The sequence below is a fragment of the Pimephales promelas genome, chromosome 5, assembly GCF_988280905.1.
Source record: "Pimephales promelas chromosome 5, fPimPro1.hap1.1, whole genome shotgun sequence".
NCBI lineage: Eukaryota > Metazoa > Chordata > Actinopteri > Cypriniformes > Leuciscidae > Pimephales > Pimephales promelas.
The window spans coordinates 15,171,793-15,194,996 of NC_142773.1; the positions used below are offsets into that span (position 1 = coordinate 15,171,793).

At 38.6% G+C, this 23,204-nt stretch overlaps 3 protein-coding genes across 3 annotated transcripts; 1 reads left to right on the plus strand and 2 right to left on the minus strand.

Annotated features, from left to right (window-relative positions):
* Positions 1 to 4,167: 4,167 nt before the first annotated feature.
* Positions 4,168 to 7,189, minus strand: czib (CXXC motif containing zinc binding protein). The gene is made up of 8 exons (XM_039661211.2): positions 7,069 to 7,189; positions 6,899 to 6,982; positions 6,332 to 6,388; positions 5,763 to 5,844; positions 5,579 to 5,610; positions 5,342 to 5,419; positions 4,350 to 4,415; positions 4,168 to 4,278 (listed from the first exon to the last, which is right to left on the minus strand). Exons 1-8 carry the CDS (start codon positions 7,072 to 7,074, stop codon positions 4,201 to 4,203), a joined length of 483 nt encoding a protein of 160 aa, XP_039517145.1. The 5' UTR covers positions 7,075 to 7,189; the 3' UTR covers positions 4,168 to 4,200.
* Positions 7,190 to 7,917: 728 nt separating this feature from the next.
* On the minus strand, positions 7,918 to 12,691 carry uck2b (uridine-cytidine kinase 2b). The gene is made up of 7 exons (XM_039661217.2): positions 12,529 to 12,691; positions 10,543 to 10,702; positions 9,843 to 9,939; positions 9,618 to 9,760; positions 8,576 to 8,673; positions 8,415 to 8,463; positions 7,918 to 8,328 (listed from the first exon to the last, which is right to left on the minus strand). Exons 1-7 carry the CDS (start codon positions 12,634 to 12,636, stop codon positions 8,195 to 8,197), a joined length of 789 nt encoding a protein of 262 aa, XP_039517151.1. The 5' UTR covers positions 12,637 to 12,691; the 3' UTR covers positions 7,918 to 8,194.
* A 518-nt stretch (positions 12,692 to 13,209) lies between these two features.
* aldh9a1b (aldehyde dehydrogenase 9 family, member A1b) lies at positions 13,210 to 23,181 on the plus strand. Its single transcript, XM_039661215.2, has 12 exons — positions 13,210 to 13,358; positions 13,651 to 13,865; positions 14,069 to 14,214; positions 14,325 to 14,454; positions 14,711 to 14,845; positions 17,878 to 18,074; positions 19,132 to 19,272; positions 20,581 to 20,769; positions 20,878 to 20,965; positions 21,073 to 21,214; positions 22,344 to 22,456; positions 22,542 to 23,181. Exons 1-12 carry the CDS (start codon positions 13,297 to 13,299, stop codon positions 22,634 to 22,636), a joined length of 1,653 nt encoding a protein of 550 aa, XP_039517149.2. The 5' UTR covers positions 13,210 to 13,296; the 3' UTR covers positions 22,637 to 23,181.
* Positions 23,182 to 23,204: the final 23 nt, after the last annotated feature.

Consider the following 23,204-nt stretch of genomic DNA (forward strand, 5'->3'; position numbering starts at 1 on the left):
ACAAGCTGGTCATCCGCTTCCTCAGAGGAGCCAGAAGGATGAACCCTCTGCGCCCCCCATAGGTTCCTATTGGGATCTTTCTATAGTTCTCGAAGCTATGAAAGTCCCTCCCTTCGAACCGCTTCATTCCGTGGATTTGAAATACCTTTCACTTAAAACCGTTTTTCTGATTGCACTGTTATCAGTTAAACGCGTGGGAGACCTTCACACGCTGTCTGTCAGCGCTGCGTGTCTCGAGTTCGGACCAAATGACTCCAAGGTCATTTTAAAGCCTAGACATGGCTATGTCCCTAAAGTGATTGGTACCCCGTTCAGGGCTCAGGTCATTTCCCCATCGGCTCTGCCAGCATCCGATACGGTACAGCTCGCTTTAAATGGTACCTGGTCTGTTGAGGTTCCAAGCATACCGTACTGGTACTAAATGTGACGTGAAACACTGCAGATCACTGATTGGTCAGACAGTACCATTGTATTTGCGACCAATAGACATCGACACAAGAAACCAAACCCGCTAGATTTAAATAGCCAGTAACAGCCACCGCTGTTATCGATCAGTCTATAATCCCACCCACTTTAAAGCGGTACTAACTGCAGTGGAAAAGCAACCGAGCTAAAGCGAACCGAGCAGTGCCGTGTCAAGCCGAGTTGTACTCTCGCCTACTCTTTTATGAATACTGTCGTTTCGAACGTACTGCTTTTTTCACGTACTGTTTTCGCCCAAATATAGGAATATAGGCATATTCGAACGCACTATAGGTTTATGTACATCTGAATCTCGTGATAATTAGTACGTCACCTAGGTAATTCTCGCCTACTCTTTTATGATTTGTACATACTTTTCGCTCGCCTACTCTTTTCCCATACAAGGGAAGTATGTGATTTCGAACGCAGCCATAGAGTAAAATTAAAACAAAGTTGGCAAAAAAGGCTTTTTAAAAAGATAAACATCACATATTCTTTTTTATAAAAATGATTTAAAGGGTGAAATAAGTCAAAACAAGATGTGCATTTACAATGCACATTAGCTTATATTTTATTAGTAATAGTAAAATTAGGCGTTGTTACGAAAAGGTGAAACTGATTGGTTAGTTCTTGTCATATTACCTGCGGTGCACTTGTGGCATTCTAAAAAGTTGAGGTGTTTTCATCTCGCTCCGCCTGGAAAAAATGAGCGCGTCGCCCGGCCGCTTGCCGCACGCATTTGAAACAACAAACTTGAGCGCGCAAAAATCATGATATGTGAAAGGTCCTATGGAACGCTAAAAGGTGCAAAAAACTACGCCCTATATGCTCATGTAACGACACTTTTTACGGGGCACAGACAGTGTCCCCAATGACGTGTCTCATAACGCGTCACAAGACGTGTAGTGTTAAATGATAATGATCTCCACCCTGTCTTTTCCAAAGCCAATCAATTTGAACTGTTATCACCCAATCAGTAAAGAACAAGAACGGACCACATTAATCCAACCCAGCACAAGGATAAGCTTCCATGCTTCAGCTCAATTTAATATTTAATATTCAATTATTTTAATTAACACAATTACAGTTTTCATTTTCTTAAATTGAACAAGCACAACATTCAGCATTCAACTAAATATTCTTAAAGACTTATTATTATTATTATTATTAATATTAATATTATTTCAACATAATATCTTGTTATTTCAACAGAAAATATCTTGCTTGTTGCACGCACACATAAGGGCGTGCAACAAGCAAGATGTGCATTTGTAAATCCGGTGAGTGGTGACAGTAGCAGGCCCCAATCAGAGCCGAACACTGATGGGGGCCCCAGGCAAAATTAATCAATGAGGCCCTTTTAAAAAATATATATTTTATAGGCTACGTCTTAGTTTGGGCTTATCTTAAGCCGAGTACAAATCAGACAGGAGGAAAGAGACCCCAATGGGGCTGGTAAGGGTTAGCTACCCTTGTCGGCAGTATCCAGCTCCGTGTTTACAGGATGCTGGAGACACCCGCCCAAGGCTTCTGAGAAATTAAAGAGAAAAATACCCCTAGAGTCTGTGAAAGCAGGGGGCAGAAGATGACTCAATGTTGGACAAAATGGTTAACAACTTAGGAATGGAAACGGATATGACTATGGAGAGTAAGGCTAGTTCAAGATCTGCAGTAAGTAAAGTTATTGAACTCCAAGTTTGTGTCTGTGGCTGGAGCAAGGTGACAACGGTCAGGGGTTTGAAGGTTCATCAAGAGAAAATTAAATGCTTGAGGGAGAAGAGACAAGGGCCTCGGCATTGATCAGTACTTCTTTCTGGTATGAGGGTGAAGGACGAACCGGAGGAATAGCAGACAGTAAATAACTCAAAAAGGGTTTATTAAAGGTGCATTGTGCAATATTTCATGTTAACAATACCAGTTTTTCGAACTCATACATGCTTTAAAAATTGCCACCAGTGAGAGTGAGAAGAAACACATGCAAAAAGGCATGAGCCTATGTAAGCAAACTAAAACTCGGGTGCTTTCAGTTTGGTCTTCTGCCGAGGTTGCTGTGGCCACTGAGCGTGTACGGGGTTTCTTTGACAACAGTGGATAAGCTGAAAGCGTTAATAAGTTCATATATCTGGAAATGGTTGGGAGTTCCACGCTGCCTCAGCAGAAACAAAAAACTATTTTTTTTTGTTTTCACCCCCATGTCATCCAAGATGTCCATGTCTTTCTTTCTTCAGTCGAAAAGAAAATAAGGTTTTTGATAAAAAATATTTCAGGATTTTCTCCATATAATGGACTTCAATGGGAACCAAACGGATCAAGGTCCAAATGAGTTTCAGTGCAGCTTCAAAGGGCTTTAAACGACACCAGATGATGAATAAGGGTCTTATCTAAGACCCTTCGAGTCATGACTCGAAAAAAGATTTGTTAATTTTGATGAACGAGTTTGAACAGGAGAGTTACGAACGCTCATCACAGAACCGAGCAAGGCGAGCATTTGTGCTTATAAAACTAAAACTTTGTTATTTATTTTTTAAATGAGCGATCGTTTCACTAGATGAGACACTTATTCATCGTCTGGTGTCATTTAAAGCCCTTTGAAGCTGCACTAAAACTCTCATTTAGACCTTGAACCATTTGGTTCCCATTGAAGTCCATTATATGGAGAAAATCCTGGAATGTTTTCATAAAAAAACCTTAATTTATTTTTGACTGAAGAAAGAATGACATGGATATCTTGAACGACATGGGGGTGAGTAAATTATCAGTAAACGTTTTTTTTTAAAAGTGAACTACTCCTTTAATAGACAGAAATTGGTGGTTAAACAATTTATAAATCCAGCTAAATAATGTCACTGAACTAATTAAAATTGCACTTTCATCTTACCTTGGTAAAAAATATTTCTACAACACTAGCAGTGATTTACAATCACACTGACTTTACAGGGTTAGTTCACACGAAATTCAAAATTCTGTCATTAATCGCTCACCCCCTCGACTTTCATTCATGTTTGGAACACAACTTTTATTTCATATTTGTTTTATTTGATTCAAAAATATTTTGATGAAAGCTTAGAGCTTTCTGTCCCTCCATTGACAGCTACACAAATGAAATAGAAAATTGATCAACTCAGTTGTGGTAATTGGTAAACCAACGGAAGCTCAAGCATGTTCGCTTGATGAGCGAGAACCAATGAGGTTCATTCTCGTGTTATTCAGCACGTTTGAGCTTCAGCAAGAACCAATGAGGTTCATTCTCATTACGCAGCACGTTTGAGCCGTTGTTGACCGTGTAAACATGCAAGCCTGTAAAAATAAAACATCATGCAAGCTGTACTAAGAAACGTATCACAGAAGTTATACAAGCAACTTGCGGTTTTTGGTTTGTCTGTATGCACCGTTACAAGTAAATGCAGGTGAGTTTAGCAAGTAAGGCTAAAAGCTAGGTTCTTCTCCTTTTTTGGATAATTTTACCAATTTTATAATTTCAATTTAAAAAAATAGTTTGCTGGCTTTTTACTTTTTATAAACGGAAATGTAAATGTACTTTCCACATGCATGCAGACAAGCAACAACTATAATACCATACTTTAATTCTTATTCCAACAATATACTGCCAATATCGTGCATAAAAAAGTGTTCTGTTACCAGCTACCAAATACCAATCAAGAGTGTGGTGTAGTAAATTTAAATCTTCTATTAATAACCAGTCAGTTGTTGTTTTTTTAAATCTGGCTTCTTTATTTATCAGCACTTGATGAATTGATGTGTGACCTCGTAGATCCCCACAGACTCACTGGCTTTCTCGTCATAGTCTGTCCAGTCCTGAAACATGTTAAAAGATTGTTGTGACCTCCTGAATGAACTGAACAAAGTTGTGAAATGACAGTTCTTGCCTTCTCTTGCAGATTGATTTCAGGGAACTGAGAGGAGGTTTCTGCTCCACTAGCAGCAAAACCAGCCTGCAAAGCAACAAGATGAATGTTTATGCATTTTATTCAGATTAGGCTAAAGCTTCTGAAGACCATTTGACTATTTCTATAATCATGTAGGGTATCATTCAAAGGAGTCTTTGTACATGTTTTTGAAAGAAGTCCTTTTAGCTCAGCAAGGCTGCGTTTATTTAAAATATTATTACTACTTTTAAATAGTAGTTTTTAATATTTTAATATGCAATTTATTCCTGTGATGGTAAAGCTGAATTTTCAGCATCATTACTCCAGTCTTCAATGATCCATCAGAAATCATTCTGATATGATGATTTGCTTCTCAAGAAACATTTCTTATTATTTTTAGTATTCTCATAAATGTTGAAAAACCATGATATTTTTATCAAGATTCTTTGATGAATAAAATGATCAAAAGAACAGGATTTATTTAAACTCCTCTTTTGTAAATGTCTTTACTGTCACTTTTAATGAATTTAATGCATATTTCTGAATGAAAGTGTTAATTTTTTTTTTCTTAAATGACCCCAACCTATTGGGGTCCCCCCAAAAAAGGATGCACCTCTAGATGGAAATAAATATTACGATGTTATTTCCATCAAGAGATCATCAATGTTTGGTCAAGATCTTGTATTGACAGTCCAATAAGGATTCATGCGTGTACTGTAAATGGTTCTTCATGTCTCTCCCAACTATTCTTTCACAATTTGAGCCTGATGAATCTTAACATTGTCATCTGGAAATATGGCCATTTTTGTTTAGCACTCCATCAATTATGGTTAGAATAACTGTTGCCAAACGTTAAATGCTAGAAACATCATAATCAGTGCAATAATGATCCAATCATTGACTTAAGCATTTGCCAGTTGAAATCCAAACAGCAACCCCTTTTTGGTCGGGCAGTGTATATACACCCTACTTAAATATTTGGAATATCTCACTTGAGGTTGAAAATCGACAGGTTCCAGCCCTCGACACTCGAACTGCACCATTGTCTTAAACCTTTCACTGTCTTCTGCCTACAGGAGAGAAAATACATGTATCAGCATGACTGAGCAAAAAATACATGAACATATGCAACGGTAAATATTCATATACAATTGCATCCTTAACTTGGTACAATGTGGCTTTTGAAGTAACAAACAATCCTCAAAATAAATGTAATCTGCCTAACTTACATTGTAAGGTGTAATTGTGTCCTTCATGATATCTGGAAACGGCAAGACATCCAGTCAAGTCCAATAAGCGCAACCAAAAATGCAGAAACAACAATAAAGATGATATTATGGTGCAACTTATCTGAAGATTTGGCCCATTTGGAAGAATATTTTCAGCACATTTACTAACTAGAAGGTTGGTTACCTATTGAGTTTTCTCGAGAACAGAGTTTGCACTTCTGCACCATGCTAGCACTCCCTCGTCCTCCTTTCAGTGGCATGCTGTCCTGAAGGGAGGAAAGGGCCAGTGATCACAATACAGACCTTGATTTATTTGTACTAAAGCCATTTATTAAACATTCCACAGCAATTTTTCATACAAAGTCACAAAAATACGCTTTTTTTAATCATACGTGTTTAGAACCACATGAGGATGAGTACATGATGACAAAAGTTTAATTTTGAGAGAACTATTTCATGTCGTCCCTGCATAGTAACACTTATCACAGTATCATCACTTATCTATTATATTTTATGCATTTTTCCACAGAAAGGAAATAAATCAATAAATGGCAATGAATAACTTTCATGTTTCAATGCAGTATTCCACAAAATATTGAAAAGGAACATATCATTGTAATCCCAGGATTGACTGCTAATATTGCTGACTCCTCCTTCTCATTTTTAAAGTTGCTTTGGGCAAAAGCATGTTAACAATGCTGAAAGATTATGCAAATCAGTTATTCATTATATTTCCCACACTTTGCCACCTACCAGTAAGGTGATGTACTGCCATTTATCCGACACCTCACCACAATTCCCACACTTCAGCTGCAAAGACAGGAGTCAGTTATTAAAGGGATAGTTCGCTCAAAAATAAAAATGTTCCAAACCTGCTGAACACAGAAGAATATGGGTAACTAAACAGTTGATTTTCCCCATTGACTTCCACAGTAAAAATGTTACATACCAACGATGGGTCAATTCAACTGTTTGGTTACCGACATTCTTCAAATATCTTCTTTTGTTTACAGCAGAAGAATGAAATTCATACAGGTTTGGGACAAATTTAAGGGTGAGTAAATGATGACAATTTAATATTTTGGGTCAACTATCCCTTTAAATTACGTCATTAAACACATGGCCACTGACAACTTGAACACTATTAAGAATTATCAGTATTCATCACATTTACGAATGATTCTAAATATGTCATGTTGTTATATACGCTGAAAAGTTAGTTATTTCTCCACTTCCATTAAAACAGTGAGCAACTAAATACACTGTTTGACTGGCAGCCTGTCACAATGCTGCATACTAGCAGCGACATGAACACTTTACCTTTAAATACCAGCGGAAATCATCCCCCTCCGGCCTTACGTTTGTTACATTCTCCAAAGTCGCTTTAAACTGCAACCCAAATTTCTACATAGACAAAAAAAGTAGTTAGGGGAGCAACAATTCACTGGCTTTCTATCAAAGGTAAGTATGCACAGCTTTCACATACTTACCCCCATATTGAGCCACGCCTCTGTTGCTCGACGTCATCCAAATGCGCATAAAGACTGCGACAGATGCCACGACAGATGCTCCGCCTAGCGGACATGTGTGGTATTACATCTATGAAACGATGGAAAAGAGGTGTACAAAGAACCAAAGAGAGTTTTTATAGTTTTATTATTTTATTCCACCACACCATAGTGGGTTATTCGTCAACAAAACCAGATATAAATAATTTATCTGGTGAATTATTCCTAGAAAAACAAAAAACCGTGGCACAAAGGCATGAAGGGGAAAGGAAACACAAGCTCATTGAAGCAGTGTGCACAGGGTTACTGAAGTAAAATTCTGTTAATCAATCTCTTGGTGTTAACGATAAAAGTATTTGAGGTATTTCTTTGTTACAAAGACCAACATACCTGACTGTAATCCCTGATTTTCATTTGGTTTTACATCGAATCAGGTATAATTACTGGTATAATTGACATAAAACCTAACTCTCCATGCACACTGAGATACTGTAGGTAAAACATTTTCTGGTAACACCAAATGTAGTAGGCAAAACATGACAAATTAGGTCATGTTATATGTACAAAAGACTACAATTATATGAACCATGAAACAACATTGAGATTCAACGAGAAAGCTACAAATTACAAAAATAAAAAAACTAAATGACATGTACCATAATGGCATCCTTACGAAAAACACATCTCTTCACTCACACGCATAAAAGGGCCTCAGATATGAGGTAATAGGGGTTTTTTTTTCTTTGTAGATGGAACAACCCACCCAACCTGAGCTCTGACTTCAAGTATGTGTGCTAACAGCACTGTGATCAATGTTGTCTCTACGAAACATTCAATACTATTCATTTATTTTCTGAGTAGCTGAGAAAGCATAGACACTGATAGGACAGGTCGAGTGTGTAATCAAATCTTCCAAAAACATACAGCACCATCAAAACCCTCTAAAAAACTATAAGCAAACAATTATCCACAACAACATTTCAAATGTAAATAATAGTAACAATAACAAAGGCATTTCAGCTCCTGCATCCCCTTATTCTCAACGGGATGCCACTGTGAATTATTCAGTTCTGCCCTCTCCTCAATGGAGGGAAGGGTCACAGCGAGGTCAGTGAGGTCTACTTGACTCGGACGTCCTTCTTTGTCTGGGTGTCCCGTGGCCGTTCTGTAAACCGTTCTGTCGTTTGATGAATCCTCCGTTCAGGAAATCTTGAATATGGTGCACGATCAGATTGATAGCCACTAGAGAAATGCAATACAAGCACGTCAAGTTAAATCTCTCTCCATAATAGTGTATCAAAAAGGTAAACTTGCTCTTATTATCCTACCGAGATTATCTGCTCCTCGAGGGATGATGACGTCCGCATACTTTTTGGTCTGCAAAAAATAAATGTTAAAGATAATTTAGGGCATTAAGAATAGAGAAAGCCGGTGGAAAGTATCAAGTTAATATATATGTGATCAGCGCAGCGTTTACGAAGATACTCACAGGAAGACAGAACTCCTCAAAGGCCGGCTTCACAAAGGTGATGTACTGGTTCAGAACCTGCTCCAACTCTCTGCCTCTCTCACTGATGTCCCGCAACACTGAGTGAAACATGAAAATATGCATCATTAGTCTGTGCTAGTCTACATAACTAATGCTAAGGGACACCGCTGGGTGATCTCACTAAACATTCACAGTAATTTTACCTCAACACAGATATTATAGCCGGAAGTACAGCCTAAAAATCCTTTATTCATTACATAATGTCACCTTTTTAACAAGCAAATCACATAATTTACAAATCAAAGGTACTCATTCAATTATATACTTAAAAATAGATCAATGTTGGGGAAAAAATACTTTTGACTGTGTGTATGTGTGTGTGAGTGTGTATGTGTGTTTATATATATTATGAAGAGTTCAGATGCAAAAGCCTCTAAATGCCATTTGAAATTTTCTTCTAAAATGATCATTTTTATCAAGCTTGTATATTTAATTTCAGTAATTTCACTTAAATGGCTGAACTTAAATATACAAGCTTGATAAAAATTGTGATTTTAGAAGAAAATTTCAAATGGCACTTAGAGGCTTTAGCATCTGAACTCTTCATATATATATATATATATATATATATATATATATATATATAAATATTAGGGCTGTGAAACGATTAATCGCATCCAAAATAAAAGTTTGTGTTTACATAATATATGTGTGTTTTATTATTTTGTATATATAAATACACATATGCATGTATATATTTAAGAAAAATGTGTTATTAATATATGAAATATTTATATTTATGTATGATATTAATTTTGTGTAAATATTTATAAAGTATATATATGCAAATATTTATTAAATATATACATGCATGTGTGTGTGTATTTATATCTACAAAATAATTACACACAACACACACATATTATGTAAAGACAAACTTTTATTTTGGATAATCGTTTCACAGCCCTATATATATATATATATATAAAAAAATACACACACACACTAGAAAAACAAATTATTGAACACACAATGCCTCTACCTCTTCGCGAGAGGCGCGTGTCTGGGTCCGTGTCCACAAACAGCTTCATTTGGAACAGATCTCGAATCTCTTGTGAGTAGAACATGAGAATCCCCTCAAAGAGAACAACATCCGCCGGATACACGGTCACAAACTCATCCTTCCTGTTGGGAGAACACGTCATTCAGCAGTGATATCACAACGCCAAAAACAGCACCCAGAAACGACAGAGAGAGCGGCACTGACCTGGAATGGGTAACAAAGTCATAAACTGGGATCTGCACAGTGGTCCCCTGAATGATGTCACGCAGAGTCTTCATGATGAGCTCATTGTCGAAAGCATCTAAGCATTATGGAAACAGTGACGAACAGATTATTCTCCATTCAATTAGAAGCTAGTCAAAGAGACAACACAATTTTGATCCTTAAAAGAAGTAGTCCGCATGACACATCTTTTAAATCCTTTAGATCAAATAAAAAAAATGTTTTTAAAAAAAAGACCTGTACCCCTTTTCCAGCAGAATGGTTTGCGTTCAGGCCAGAGGAACAAACAGTAATGTAACGCTGTTACGTGTTGTTTACCTGACTATAACCAGTCAAAAATCACACATCAGCTATTCTCACAAATCTGATATTTTAACATGGAATTGGGAGATAAAGTCAGAAATGCTTGATATAAAGTACCAATTGCATGTTGTAAAGTCAGAATTGTGAGATATAAACTCCCAATTCGGAGAAAAGAAGTCGGAATTGCGAGATATAAACTCACTGGGTCTCTTTCATGAAACACGAGCAGACAAAATTTTGGTGTAAATCGTGTGTTAAGTGGTTCTGGCGTAAACTTTCGGATTCATTAAAATGCTCGTATTTTCAGGGCCTTTAAGGGGTTTCTCTGCGTCCCTCAGAAAAAAAGGGCTCCTTGAACAACCCTCAGACCTTAAAGTACCTGGGTGATCGAAGTTAAACTGGCCCTTGAGTGCTTTGGCCTTCTGTTCAGGCGTGAGCTCCATGTAAAAGCTGTCTTGACTGAGGATGACCACCTGCCGCTGATGACGGTCAATTTTATTCTGGCCCAACAGCTCCATGATCTTCTCACATACTGAAGACTGAAGACAGGACACAGGACTTAGTAAGTGCCAAACAAGCCACCGTTTTTTGTATTATTAACCATATAAAGCCAACTGTAACATAATCGAGGCCTCTAAATTATCAACACGATCAAAACTTCACCAAAGAACATGTTGTACACAATGTACATTCTGTCATCTGATTGATGGGTTTATTAGTTTTTAGTTAGTAAAATATATATTTTAGTATGATTCTGAAAATGTCCACCTTCAAGTTTTGGTGACTTTTATAAAGTAAACATAAGAATAAATTTGACATTGTTAGTAACAATATTTCAAGATAAACAATTACCAGACTGAAGCAACTCGGGTTTACTTAACATCAAAATCTTTTTTTGTTGTTTATTAAACTCTCAATCATCATTGTATTGTATGTTTAGCCTACACAACAAAAACTACAGAGCATTTCAATATCATCTTACTACGGCATTATTTTGAAATATATAGCGATGACTGATATTTATATGCATTTTATATGTTAGTATTCTTAACTGTAATAAAGATTTCATTGACTTTATTAGAAGCTATTTTGCCATAGAAATATAGGCAACCATATGTATCAAATATGATCCTTTTTATTTTAATATAGTGTATAAATGTTCAAAAAATCATTCCATTTCATACGTCAGGCTTTACATGGATAGTTAAAGGGATAGTTCACCAATAAATGAAAATGGTCATGTCAGTGAACACCAGAAGTGGCTACCAACATTCTTAAAAAATTCTTGTTATGTTCTGCACAACATAAATGCGAGTAAATGGCGACCCCATGTCCATATCTGAGTGATCTTTCCCTTTAACTTGAACTGTAGATAAAGAAGAGTTGGCGTCTCTGCAGACATGTGCTATGAACTGTGTGGGGGTGGGTCAGATCTCCCATGTAAGGAAATCCAGCAGGGAAGCATGGCCTGGGTTTATCCATCGGCCAACTGTACAGTTAGAATGTGTGCCAGGCATTATTTGTAATCAGGTGAGATACGTGTAGTCCCTCACACACTGACACTGGTCAGCGAACACAAGGCAGCAGAAAGTGTGGACAAACCACACTTTGACTGCAAGTAACATGGTTAAAGAGACATTTCTGAAGTTCAGCTGTAATTCTTTCGCAGTGGAGTTACATTTCCTACACATGAAGGTCAGCGGAAGATTAATGACGTGTTGCTAAAACGGGGTCACTGGGACAATGTAAACATCCTACGCTATTATGACGTCACGTTCCCGCAACTTTCGGTCGCCTACGAGGAGGAAGTGGCACTTTTTTCTTTTATAACAGCGACTTAAAAGGCGTCTGGCTAGAAATAAACACGTAGCAAACGTCAACATCTGATTTAGACATTCAAGGTGGCTCGTAGACAAATACACGACTACATAAAATGTGATAATTCAAAATGAATTACGCCACGTGGAGCTAAACATTACATTATCGGCATTCATTATGATGATAAACACGAAATCTGGACACGTCATAACGGGACAACTTATTGGGCCGTCGTTTAGTTTCAGTTAGCTGCTATAAATTCGCGGTTTAGAAATTTACTCACCGTTTCCACTAATGAAAGACTAAATTGCCGAATGACAAAATAGTGTATAGATTTTGACCTATAAGACGTGAATACGTTTTAAAATCCCCAAATGCCGTATTTACAATGTGTTTTGTTATATAACGTTATCCCATTGTGAGAATTGCCTAAAGCCACGCGGTCGATGGAAGTAACGTTACCGGCGTCATAGAAAACCCCCGTTAACCGACATGATATTAGCGGGAGTCTGTACGGTTTTACTGATAAATCCTCTAAAGCTCAAACCTTTCCACTGGCGGTGCCTCCAGACACACCGATGAGAAAAGGCTGTCGGATGGTGTGGCCGTTCTCCTCCTCTCTGTCCTGAAGATGTGTTTCAGAATCGCCAGCCATGCTTGCAGTGAGTGGAGAGCCCAGTGTGTGTGTATGTCGCTATTCTAATAATACACACACACACGGTGCTCGAGTCGCGCTCCTCCTCTTTTACTGTCCCACTCACTTTAGTGCTCCTCTCACAAAGAAAATAATGCTTACTTTGCGTTTGCAAGCTGTTTCCCTTCTTCGTTTAGTTTAGACGTGTATTTTTAATTTCCTTTATTTTTCATAAGGATCATTTTTATGCATTAATCAGCCATCTGTATGTAAATCTGCCTGTCTGTAAGTAAGTTCAAATAAACGTCCTACAAATTAAAAGATAATTTACAAAAGAAAACCGAATTTCCCCTCACATAGTAAGCCAAAACTGAAGAAAGGGTTTGTTGTATAGAAAATTAGAAAAATATAAAAATAATAAGAAAATGACGATATTGGAATGATTTATCTTATGTATTACATTTTTCAGATTAAAAGAATGGATGATTTTAGATCTATTTCACAATGATATAAATTCACAAAATGAGTAGAGCCTCCAAAAATTTGGAGAAGATATATTTTATGCAATATTTTAAACTTTCTTTGATTTTGATCTCCGAAAACGTCACATGACAATGACATAATCTAGAACAAACCAATGGAAATCGTTCTCGCGCATAAGCCCCGCCCTAAATATCGACCATGGCTGGACTGGTCCGAAATCTACAGCAGATCAGAATCCGATCAGGGATCAGATGCGGAAGGTAAGTGAACGTCAGTGCTTTGAACCTTTGCTGCTTACTCGTGTTTTTGTTTTCAAGCCTTAACATAACGCTTGCTCTGTGTAAGGCTCCATTTAAACGGAGAGCTGATGTTGTTGCCATCGACTTTTACAGACTTTTACTACGATAAAACAGTCATAAACTTAACTTACAAATACAAAGTTTTACAAAGTTTTGATGGCTGTTTATAATTTATAGATCTTCTAATTTGTTTAACGCTGTTTTGGTGCAATATCTGGAGAAAAAAAAAACTCGTTTGTTGACACTCGTCCAGGGGGTCAAAGTTCAGTGTTAGGGAGATGAAGATGGCCCTGTTGAGCTCTCTCTTGACCCCTGGTCTCCGTGGGGCCCTTTACTCCACCACCGGGACCAGGAGCATATCCTCAGGAACCCTCCATATCAAAGAGCCACTCAACTTCTGGTGTGGTGGCCGAGTCAATCTCAAAAATGGGAAAGCCAAATCCGAACCAGTATATGAGCCTGCAACAGGTAACCTAACTACAAAACTAAATTTCTTCATTTAACCCCACTCAAGGCATTGACCAATCAGACTTTGACCCAGACCATCACATGATCTTCACAGTCACATTGGCTATCATGCCTGTGCATTGATTTTTTTTTTATACTGCATGTTCTATGATTAAAAACATTACCTTCTCTGATCTTGTCGTGTCTTGATGGATGTATCCCAGGTCGTGTCCTTTGCCAGCTGCAAGCTTGTGGAGCCACAGAGGTTGATGCAGCTGTCAGGAGCGCCAGTGCTGCTTTCACAGTGTGGAGTAAACTGGCTGGCATGGAAAGAGCCAGAGTCATGCTAGAGGCGGCCAGACTCATCGAGGTAGACCGGAATACACTGATCCAACATCCTAAGGCATTACATAATAATGCTGCATTGATTCAAGAAGTGCCGAGTCTGATCTTTTCAGTTATTTCTGTTGTCGAGAATAGAAGAGAAGAGAGGAGATAGCTGAGATAGAGGTAGTCAACAATGGCAAGACCATCACTGAAGCACGTTTAGATGTGGACTCGGCCAGACTGTGCCTTGAGTATTTTGCAGGACAAGCCACTGTCCTTTCAGGTTAGTTGGTTTGTTATTGATCGTTCTCCGCTGAATGATTTCTGAAGGATCACGTGACACTGAAGACTGGAGTAATGATGCTGAAAATCTGGCTCTATCACAGGAATAAATTACATTTATTTTTTTTTACTGTATTTTTGATCATCCTTGATGACCAATAGGTCCAAAAACATGAGAAAACTTTTGGCTGGTAATGTACATATAATTAATTAATAATTGTAATTGTACAGATGGGTTAGTGGCTGTTCTTTCTCAGGTCAGCATGTTCAGCTAGCAGGAGGTTCATTTGCTTACACGCGTCGGGAGCCGCTGGGGGTGTGTGTGGGAATAGGAGCTTGGAACTATCCCATCCAAATCGCAGCCTGGAAATCTGCCCCTGCCATCGCTTGTGGTATGTGTCATATGAGTGTGGCTTAGCAAAGTTTCGATGGAATCACACATCATAATAGTTTGTTGTTGATGTTATTATGGCCAATATCTGGTAAATGGAAATGAAAAAAAAAATGTTTTAAAGTGGATTTACATTTGCTAAAGATGCACAATTATTTAACCAATACCAGTAAATAGATAAAAAAAATCTGTAATATCGGCCAGTCTTGTGTACTCGAGACTCGGTACCATATTTTAATGGTCTCGGTCTTGTCATGGACTCGTATGCATTTTGACTCGTAATTGACTCGTACTCGGACTTATTCCCGAGTCCACTCGAGTCCCATTCAAAATATGTCATGATTATTGCTGTACGTTAATATTTCTTTAAATTGTTGTTTGATTGAAACGTCCAATGATTGCTGACTTTCTTGTGCGCATGACTTGAGACTATAACGTTCGCAGTGCGCAAATGCAGCAGGACCCAGGTCAGATGTGATGTGGAGCCTCTGGCTCAACTATGTATCGAAAATATCTGCCTTATTATGCATAATTTAGTTTGCATATAAGAGCCACACAGAATTTGTGTGCAGTGATGTTATGTGAAGGAGCACTTACTGATTGTAATTAGTGTAAGTCATAATTACTGTATAATAAAATTACCTTTACACCACTATGTGGCCTTTTTACCATTTCAGTGTACATGATTCAATGGTATATTTGGTTTACTGTTAGAGTATGGTGCCAATTTTATTGTTACCACCAAATATTTTACATATTCTTGAAGATATCTTTAAGTCTGGTTTGAGACCCAACCTTAGGTTATGCAACCTCTCTGGTCTCGACTCGACTCTCTCTGGTCTCGACTCGGACTCGACTCTCTTTGGTCTCAGTCTCGACTCGACTCTCTTTGGTCTCCGTCTTGACTCAGACTCAACTTTTTTTGGTCTCGGTTTCGACTTGGACTCGACTCTCTTTGGTCTCTGTCACGACTCGGACTCAATTTTTTTTGGTCTCGACTCGGACTCGACTCTCTTTGGTCTCGGTCTCGACTCGGACTTGACTCTCTTTGGTCTCGGTCTCGACTCGGACTCGACTCTCTTTGGTCTCGGTCTCGACTCTCTTTGGTCTCGGTCTCGACTCGGACTTGACTCGACTGTCTTTGGTCTCGGTCTCAACTCGGACACGACTCGACTCTCTTTGATCTCGGACTCGACTCGGACTTGACTGTCTTTGGTCTCGGTCTCGACTCGGACTCAATTCTCTTTGGTCTCGGACTCGACTCTCTTTGGTCTCGGTCTCGACTCGGACTCGATTCTCTTGGTCTCGGTCTCGACTCGGACTTGACTCGACTGTCTTTGGTCTCGGTCTCAACTCGGACACGACTCGACTCTCTTTGATCTCGGACTCGACTCGGACTTGACTGTCTTTGGTCTCGACTCGGACTCAATTCTCTTTGGTCTCGGACTCGACTCTCTTTGGTCTCGGTCTCGACTCGGACTCGATTCTCTTGGTCTCGGACTCGACTCTCTTTGGTCTCGGTCTCGACTCGGACTCGATTCTCTTGGTCTCGGACTCGACTCTCTTTGGTCTTGGTCTCGACTCGGACTCGATTCTCTTGGTCTCGGGCTCGACTCGGACTCGACTCTCTTTGGTCTCGACTCGATACTCGGACTCGACTCTCTTTGGTCTCGGTCTCGACTCGGACTCGATTCTCTTGGTCTCGGACTCGACTCTCTTTGGTCTCAGTCTCGACTCGGACTCGATTTCCTTGGTCTCGGACTCGACTCTCTTTGGTCTCAGTCTCGACTCGGACTCGATTCTCTTGGTCTCGGGCTCGACTAGGACTCGACTCTCTTTGGTCTCGACTCGGACTCGACTCTCTTTGGTCTCGGTCTCGACTCGGACTCGATTCTCTTGGTCTCGGACTCGACTCTCTTTGGTCTCAGTCTCGACTCGGACTCGATTTCCTTGGTCTCGGACTCGACTCTCTTTGGTCTCAGTCTCGACTCGGACTCGATTCTCTTGGTCTCGGACTCGATACTCGGACTCGACTCTCTTTGGTCTCGGTCTCGACTCGGACTCGATTCTCTTGGTCTCGGACTCGACTCTCTTTGGTCTCGGTCTCGACTCGGACTCGATTCTCTTGGTCTCGGGCTCGACTCGGACTTGACCCTCTATGGTCTCGGCTCGGACTCGACCCTCTATGGTCTCGGTCTCGACTCGGACTCGAGTGAGCTGATCTCGACTACAACACTGATATTGGCAGATACAGCAGATATTGTGCAAGTTCTCCTACTTAGAATAATGAGAGAGGTCTGTAATTTTGTAAATTTTTGTAAATTATGGTGGAAAATAAGTATTTGGTCACCCACAAACCAGCAAGATTTCTGGATCTCAGAGACCTCTCTTAACGAAGCTCTTCTGTCTTTTTGTCTTTTTTGCCCCACTGTAACTACCAATATATTGCTCATTCCCTACTTGAAAACACATATATCAGCTCTGTTGGTACCTGGCCTCAGTTTAGACAATCAGTTAAAGCTTGCCTAAAGTTGCAACGCAATATACAGAACTTTTCGGAGTGAAACAGAGTGCAGGGACTTGGGTTTATCCCTCAGTTGTTGGATTTAATGTGAGCTTGCTGTTGTATGTAAGAAAGGATTAAATTATGGGAGAAGTTTGACATGCATTACGAACGATGTCTGTCGTTTCACCCGAAAATCTAGTTATCTAGCACAAATCTAGGCCAATTTTTAAAAGTGAAATGTATGCATGAATTGTTCAAAATTAGAGCATAGGGCGAATGTCCATTTCATTCCGACTTCATGAGCAAACCCTCTAGATTTGGATGTATTTTAAAACCAAATGTTTGACTTTAATCTACCTTAGTCTCCGCTGTTATTCACACTAGATATAAAAAAGTGAAGCTGTCATTTGTGTTGAAGGCTACTGAGCTGTATTAGTTTAATACCCACCTCTTTCGCTCTTGATCTGTGCTTGAAATTATTATCTTAACAGTCTCATTTACAGCCTGATGTTACGGTTCAATTGTAGGCAACTCCATGGTGTTCAAGCCGTCTCCGGTGACCCCCGCGACTGCAGTGCTGCTGGCTGAGATTTATTCACAGGCCGGAGCTCCCGAGGGACTGTTCAATGTGGTGCAGGGAGGAGAAGAGACGGGTTCTCTCCTGTGCCATCACCCGGCTGTGGCTAAGATCTCCTTCACGGGAAGTGTGCCCACGGGAAAGAAAGTAAGAGGACTCCAGCGGTAATAATACAGTAGCTGACTGTCACAGAGGTTTACCTTGGTTTAATGTCGGCTTTTGTTAATCTTCGAAACACACATTTCTGTCTTTTATTTGACAGTCTAGGTAACCAGTTACCAAAAACCACACTGCAGTTCTGTCGTCTACTGCAGTGCAAGAGCTCTTTATAGTTGGCTGGATTCTGATTGGCTGTCAGTGTTGGTAATTATTTATCTGCTGGGGGAAAAATCATTTTGATTGCAACGACTGTTATGGTCTAGACTCTGTTCTTTCACATTTCGGATGATTTTTAAAACATTATCTTTATCGTCAAACTATACTATAAAAAAAACAATGCAATGGATTAGTCTTTTCTTGTTATCCGCAACAGAGTATTTGATCCTTGTTGCTCTTTTCCCTCACCCATGATTTATTAATAAACAAAGAGCACAAGATAAACAGAATATCTTGTATCAATAACATTGTTGAAAAGAATCAATAAAAAGAGTTAGACTAAATTAAATCTGTTCATCAAATAAAGAGATCGCATCTCCTCTCAAGACTTGGATTAAAGTGCTTGATTAGTTTCACGACACCTTCATGACTTCTCGGATCTTGGATTTTTTGGTGGCCTGGAATGTCGAGGAAGAGACAGAAACCTCTCTGATTTCTCTCTAATATCAGTAACACTTTACAGCACAAGTGTCAAACTCAGTTCCTGGAGGGCCACAGCCCTACTGAGTTTCGTTCCAACCCTGCTTCAACACACACACCTGCAGTTTTTAAAACTTGTTTAGGTGTGTTTAATTAGGGTTGAGGCTAAACTCGACAGAACTTGTGAGTTTGACAACCCTGCTTTACAGGAAGGATTCATTAGTTCACTACATGAACTAAGAAAGAACTTCTACAGCATTCATTAATCTTAGTTCATTTCAACAGTTACTATTGCATTATCAAAATCAGTCTGGTATAATATAGACACTACACAGTCTATTGTGAAGTTTACTAATAGTAGTAGTAATGCACTTAAACCTGTGTTTAAATGCATGTTTTGTCCCAACAGATAATGGAAATGGCATCCCGAGGGGTCAAACCAGTGACACTGGAGCTTGGAGGTAAATCTCCAGTGATCATCTTTGAGGACTCTGATCTAGAAAACGCCGTTAGAGGAGCACTCATGGCCAACTTCCTGTCTCAAGGCCAGGTACTGTATTGAAAGGTCAAGTCAAAGTATGATCATACAACGTTTTGGCATCTGTAAAATATATTTTTCGAGAGTTAGCCTTGTCCGGCCAGTAATAAGCTTCTTCTCATCTACCTGTCACAGATGATCACAGCCAAGCTGATATAGACCAACTGCAATATTGCTTTAGACATCATTATAACATATAATTTTTACAATAGTATTGCTTTATACAGTATTTTAGTTTACACAATATTTTAAGTTGTCTGATTAAAAATGTGTTCACTTTAAAATAAGTTATATATAATAAATATATTATAAATTAGACATAAAAAAGGCAGACGAAAAACAGAAAATAACGTTAAAAAGTATTTTATGCTCGCCAAAGCTTCATTTATTTGATAAAAAAAACAGTAATATTGTAAAATATTATTTCAATTGAAAATAACTGTTTTCTATTTTAATATATTTTAACATGTAATTTATTCCTGTGATGCAAAGCTGAATTTTTAGCATTATTGTCACATGATCCTTCAGAAATCATTCTAATATACAGACTGATCTCATATAATGGTGTATGTATGACACAGCAATTCGTATTTTCATTTTTGGCGTGCTATCAACACGCATAATCGCTTTTTCAGCGTGTTTATGAACACCGTTGATTTAACGTTACATTACTGTATATATAAATATATGATCGACCCCAACTCCGTCCCTAAACCTACCCGTCACTGGGGTTAATACCATTTATGAGTCTTCCCCTACCATCCAAGGAAAAAAAATCACTCCCCAGATGTAGATCTACATTTTGCTTCGTTTTGCTCGGACATTTAACGGCATAGACACACACGCATAGACGCGGATAGCTCAAAATGCGTATAGATAACTTAGCAATTTATTAACTTTATTAGCAACGTGGCATCATGACTTTTGCGTAAACATACACGCCACTTTCAAGTCAAGTGGCGTGTATGTTTACACAAAAGTCATGATGCCACGTTGCTAATATGATGATATGATGCTCAAGAAACATTTTATTCTCAATGTTGAAAACAGTTGCTGCTTAATATTTTTGTGAAAACCAATGATGCATTTTTTTTTTCAGGATTATTTAATGAATAGAAAGTTTTTTAAAAAATCATTTATTTGAATTAGAAACCTTTTGTAACATTATAAACGTATTTACTGTAATTTTTGATCAACCTAAATCATCCTTGCTGAATAAAAAGACCGCATCCATAAATGCACTCTTTAAGATCTTCATAAACATGCGAACATGTATTACCCCATTCCTTAATATTTGTTTGTTTTACTCCCCTCGTGTAGGTGTGCAGTAATGGAACCAGAGTCTTTGTGCAAAGCTCAATTGTTCCTCAGTTCTTAAAAGAGGTGGTCAGGAGAACTAAAGCCATCCTGATAGGAGACCCTCTGTCGGAGGAAACCCGTATGGGAGCCCTGGTCAGCAAACCACACCTGGAGAAGGTGCTGGGATATGTGAACCAAGCCAAGAAAGAGGTAAAGCTTATTTAGCTACTTGTTTAGTAGAAAATATTCATTTAGTGGCATGATTGTAGTGTTTACTATATTATATGGCTTAGTAAAATAGGAGCTTTTTCTTGACAGGGAGCCAGAGTGCTCTGTGGAGGGGAGCCCTTCATCCCAACGGATCCTAAACTAAAAGATGGATACTACATGACACCATGTGTGCTCGGTGAGTTAGCAGCTGATGTTTTCAGGTCATGTGTTTGGTTTATTTCTCATTCTGTTCACTTCCTCAACTCAGTCCGTTTAGTGTGTTCGTTCACGTCTTGTTTGCAGATGGCTGCACGGATGACATGACGTGTGTCAAAGAGGAAATCTTTGGGCCTGTGATGTCAGTACTGTCCTTCGACACTGAGGACGAGGTTCTTCGGAGAGCCAATGACAGCTCTCTGGGTCTGGCTGCAGGGGTCTTTACTAAGTAAAGTGAAAGTTAGTTTTATACACTACCGTTCAAACATTTGGGGTCGGTATGATTATTTTTGTTACGAAAGTTGCATTTAGTTGATCCAATATAGAGTAAAAATACGTTTTAAAATGTTTTCCATTTTAAAGGCCATTTCATAGCATTATTCAGTGTGTCCACTGAAACAGAAAGACAGGGTGGGGCATATCGAACAGCTCCTCCCCTTTTTAAAAATTGCCAATAGTGTTTAGTTTATATGACAGCTCAGCCTGAGCCGTTGAGCTCTGTAAAGCCGCATTTTCCACCAAATCTAACCGTTTCTCCTCCTAATCTCACCCATATGCTTTCAAATAGCATTCTGTGTAGCACTCAAATGGTTGCGATTTATTTTCAGGTCTGCGCTGACTCTGTCGTGTCTCTGCCAAGTGCGTCCTGAAGCGGTTCGTAACACTAATGTGAAACCAGAATTCATTCGCCCCAATTGAAAGCATATGAAGAGTTCAGATGCAAAAGCCTCTAAGTGCCATTTGAAATTTTCTTCTAAAATGATAATTTTTATCAAGCTTGTATATTTAAGTTCAGTAATTTCACTTAAATGGCAATGAAGATTACCTGTTAATTGTCATTTAAGTGAAATTACTAAACTTAAATATACAAGCTTGATAAAAAAGGTAATTTTAGAAGAAAATTTCAAATGACATTTAGAGGCTTTTGCATCTGAACTCTTCATATTTACACCTGAAACGTTGTCTATCCTCTATATCGTGCACTATGTGCCAACATGTGTGAACAAGTGCCTGATTCCAGCCGCAGTCTAGCGTCTATATTTATAATGTAGGGGGCGAGACTCTTTAGATTCTAGAGACAGAAAGTCTGATGAGAAGCTGAAGTGCAGAGTGATGTCATCAAAATCGTTGATCCATATTGGTGGAAATGAGACTGTTTTGAACTCTTTTGTTACATCAGAAATGTCTTTACTGTTGCATTTGATCAATTTTATGTCTTTACTGAATAAGTATTAATTTCTTTCTAAACGATTTTCCTGAATTCCAAACTTTTGAACGGTAGTATTTGTGATTAAAGCTAGACTGGGGCTTTCCCATTTGCTCATATTTTCTTTTCCTGTCTGTTTCTGACTCACTAGAGATATTAAGAGAGCACATCGAGTTATAGAAAACCTTCAGGCTGGAACTTGTTTTATCAATAACTACAATATCACACCTGTGGAGGTGCCATTTGGAGGATACAAGGCCTCAGGTCGGGTGACGATAGGAGTTACATTTTTACATCTATAACACTAAATACTCTCAAATTAAACTCAACCTTCTATCTCTGATTTCAGGTATTGGAAGAGAAAATGGCCAGGTGACCATTGAGTTTTATTCTCAGTTGAAGACTGTGGTGGTGGAGATGGGTGATGTGGATAGTCTCTTTTAAACACGTATTCAGGTCCCAGATTAATGACTGGATCCTACTGGAAGATCTCAAGGTGTCATTACCCACGTAGCCTAAAGACTGACATGCACAGTTACTGAAATGCATTAATGTTCACCACTAATGGACCATGTTTAGCCTGCCAACATAATTTCTTAGTAACGGCAGCTATTTGTGTATATTTCACAAGTGCTTGTATTATATGACGGTACAATTCTTCATGATCGTAAAATTGTTAACTGCATTTATTTGAAAGAAACTGTCATTATATCCAATTGTTAAATAGCTATAATGTATTATTTTTGTTTATTTATGTGTTTATCAGATCTTACTCATGCTGTGAATGTATACTTTAAACTATTCATTCGCTCAAGGAAACACTGCAAATATGGTAATTTTTTTAAATGAATGACAAAAGGCGGTAAATAATTGTAATAAAGGAAGTCTAAAGTATTGTTTATTTTATGTGCATACCCTTGTACATACAGCTGATGTGTCATTCATTCAACATTGTTTTCTACAATCAGCGAATAAATATCTAATATCTCTGTCCTTCTTCATCAACACTAAC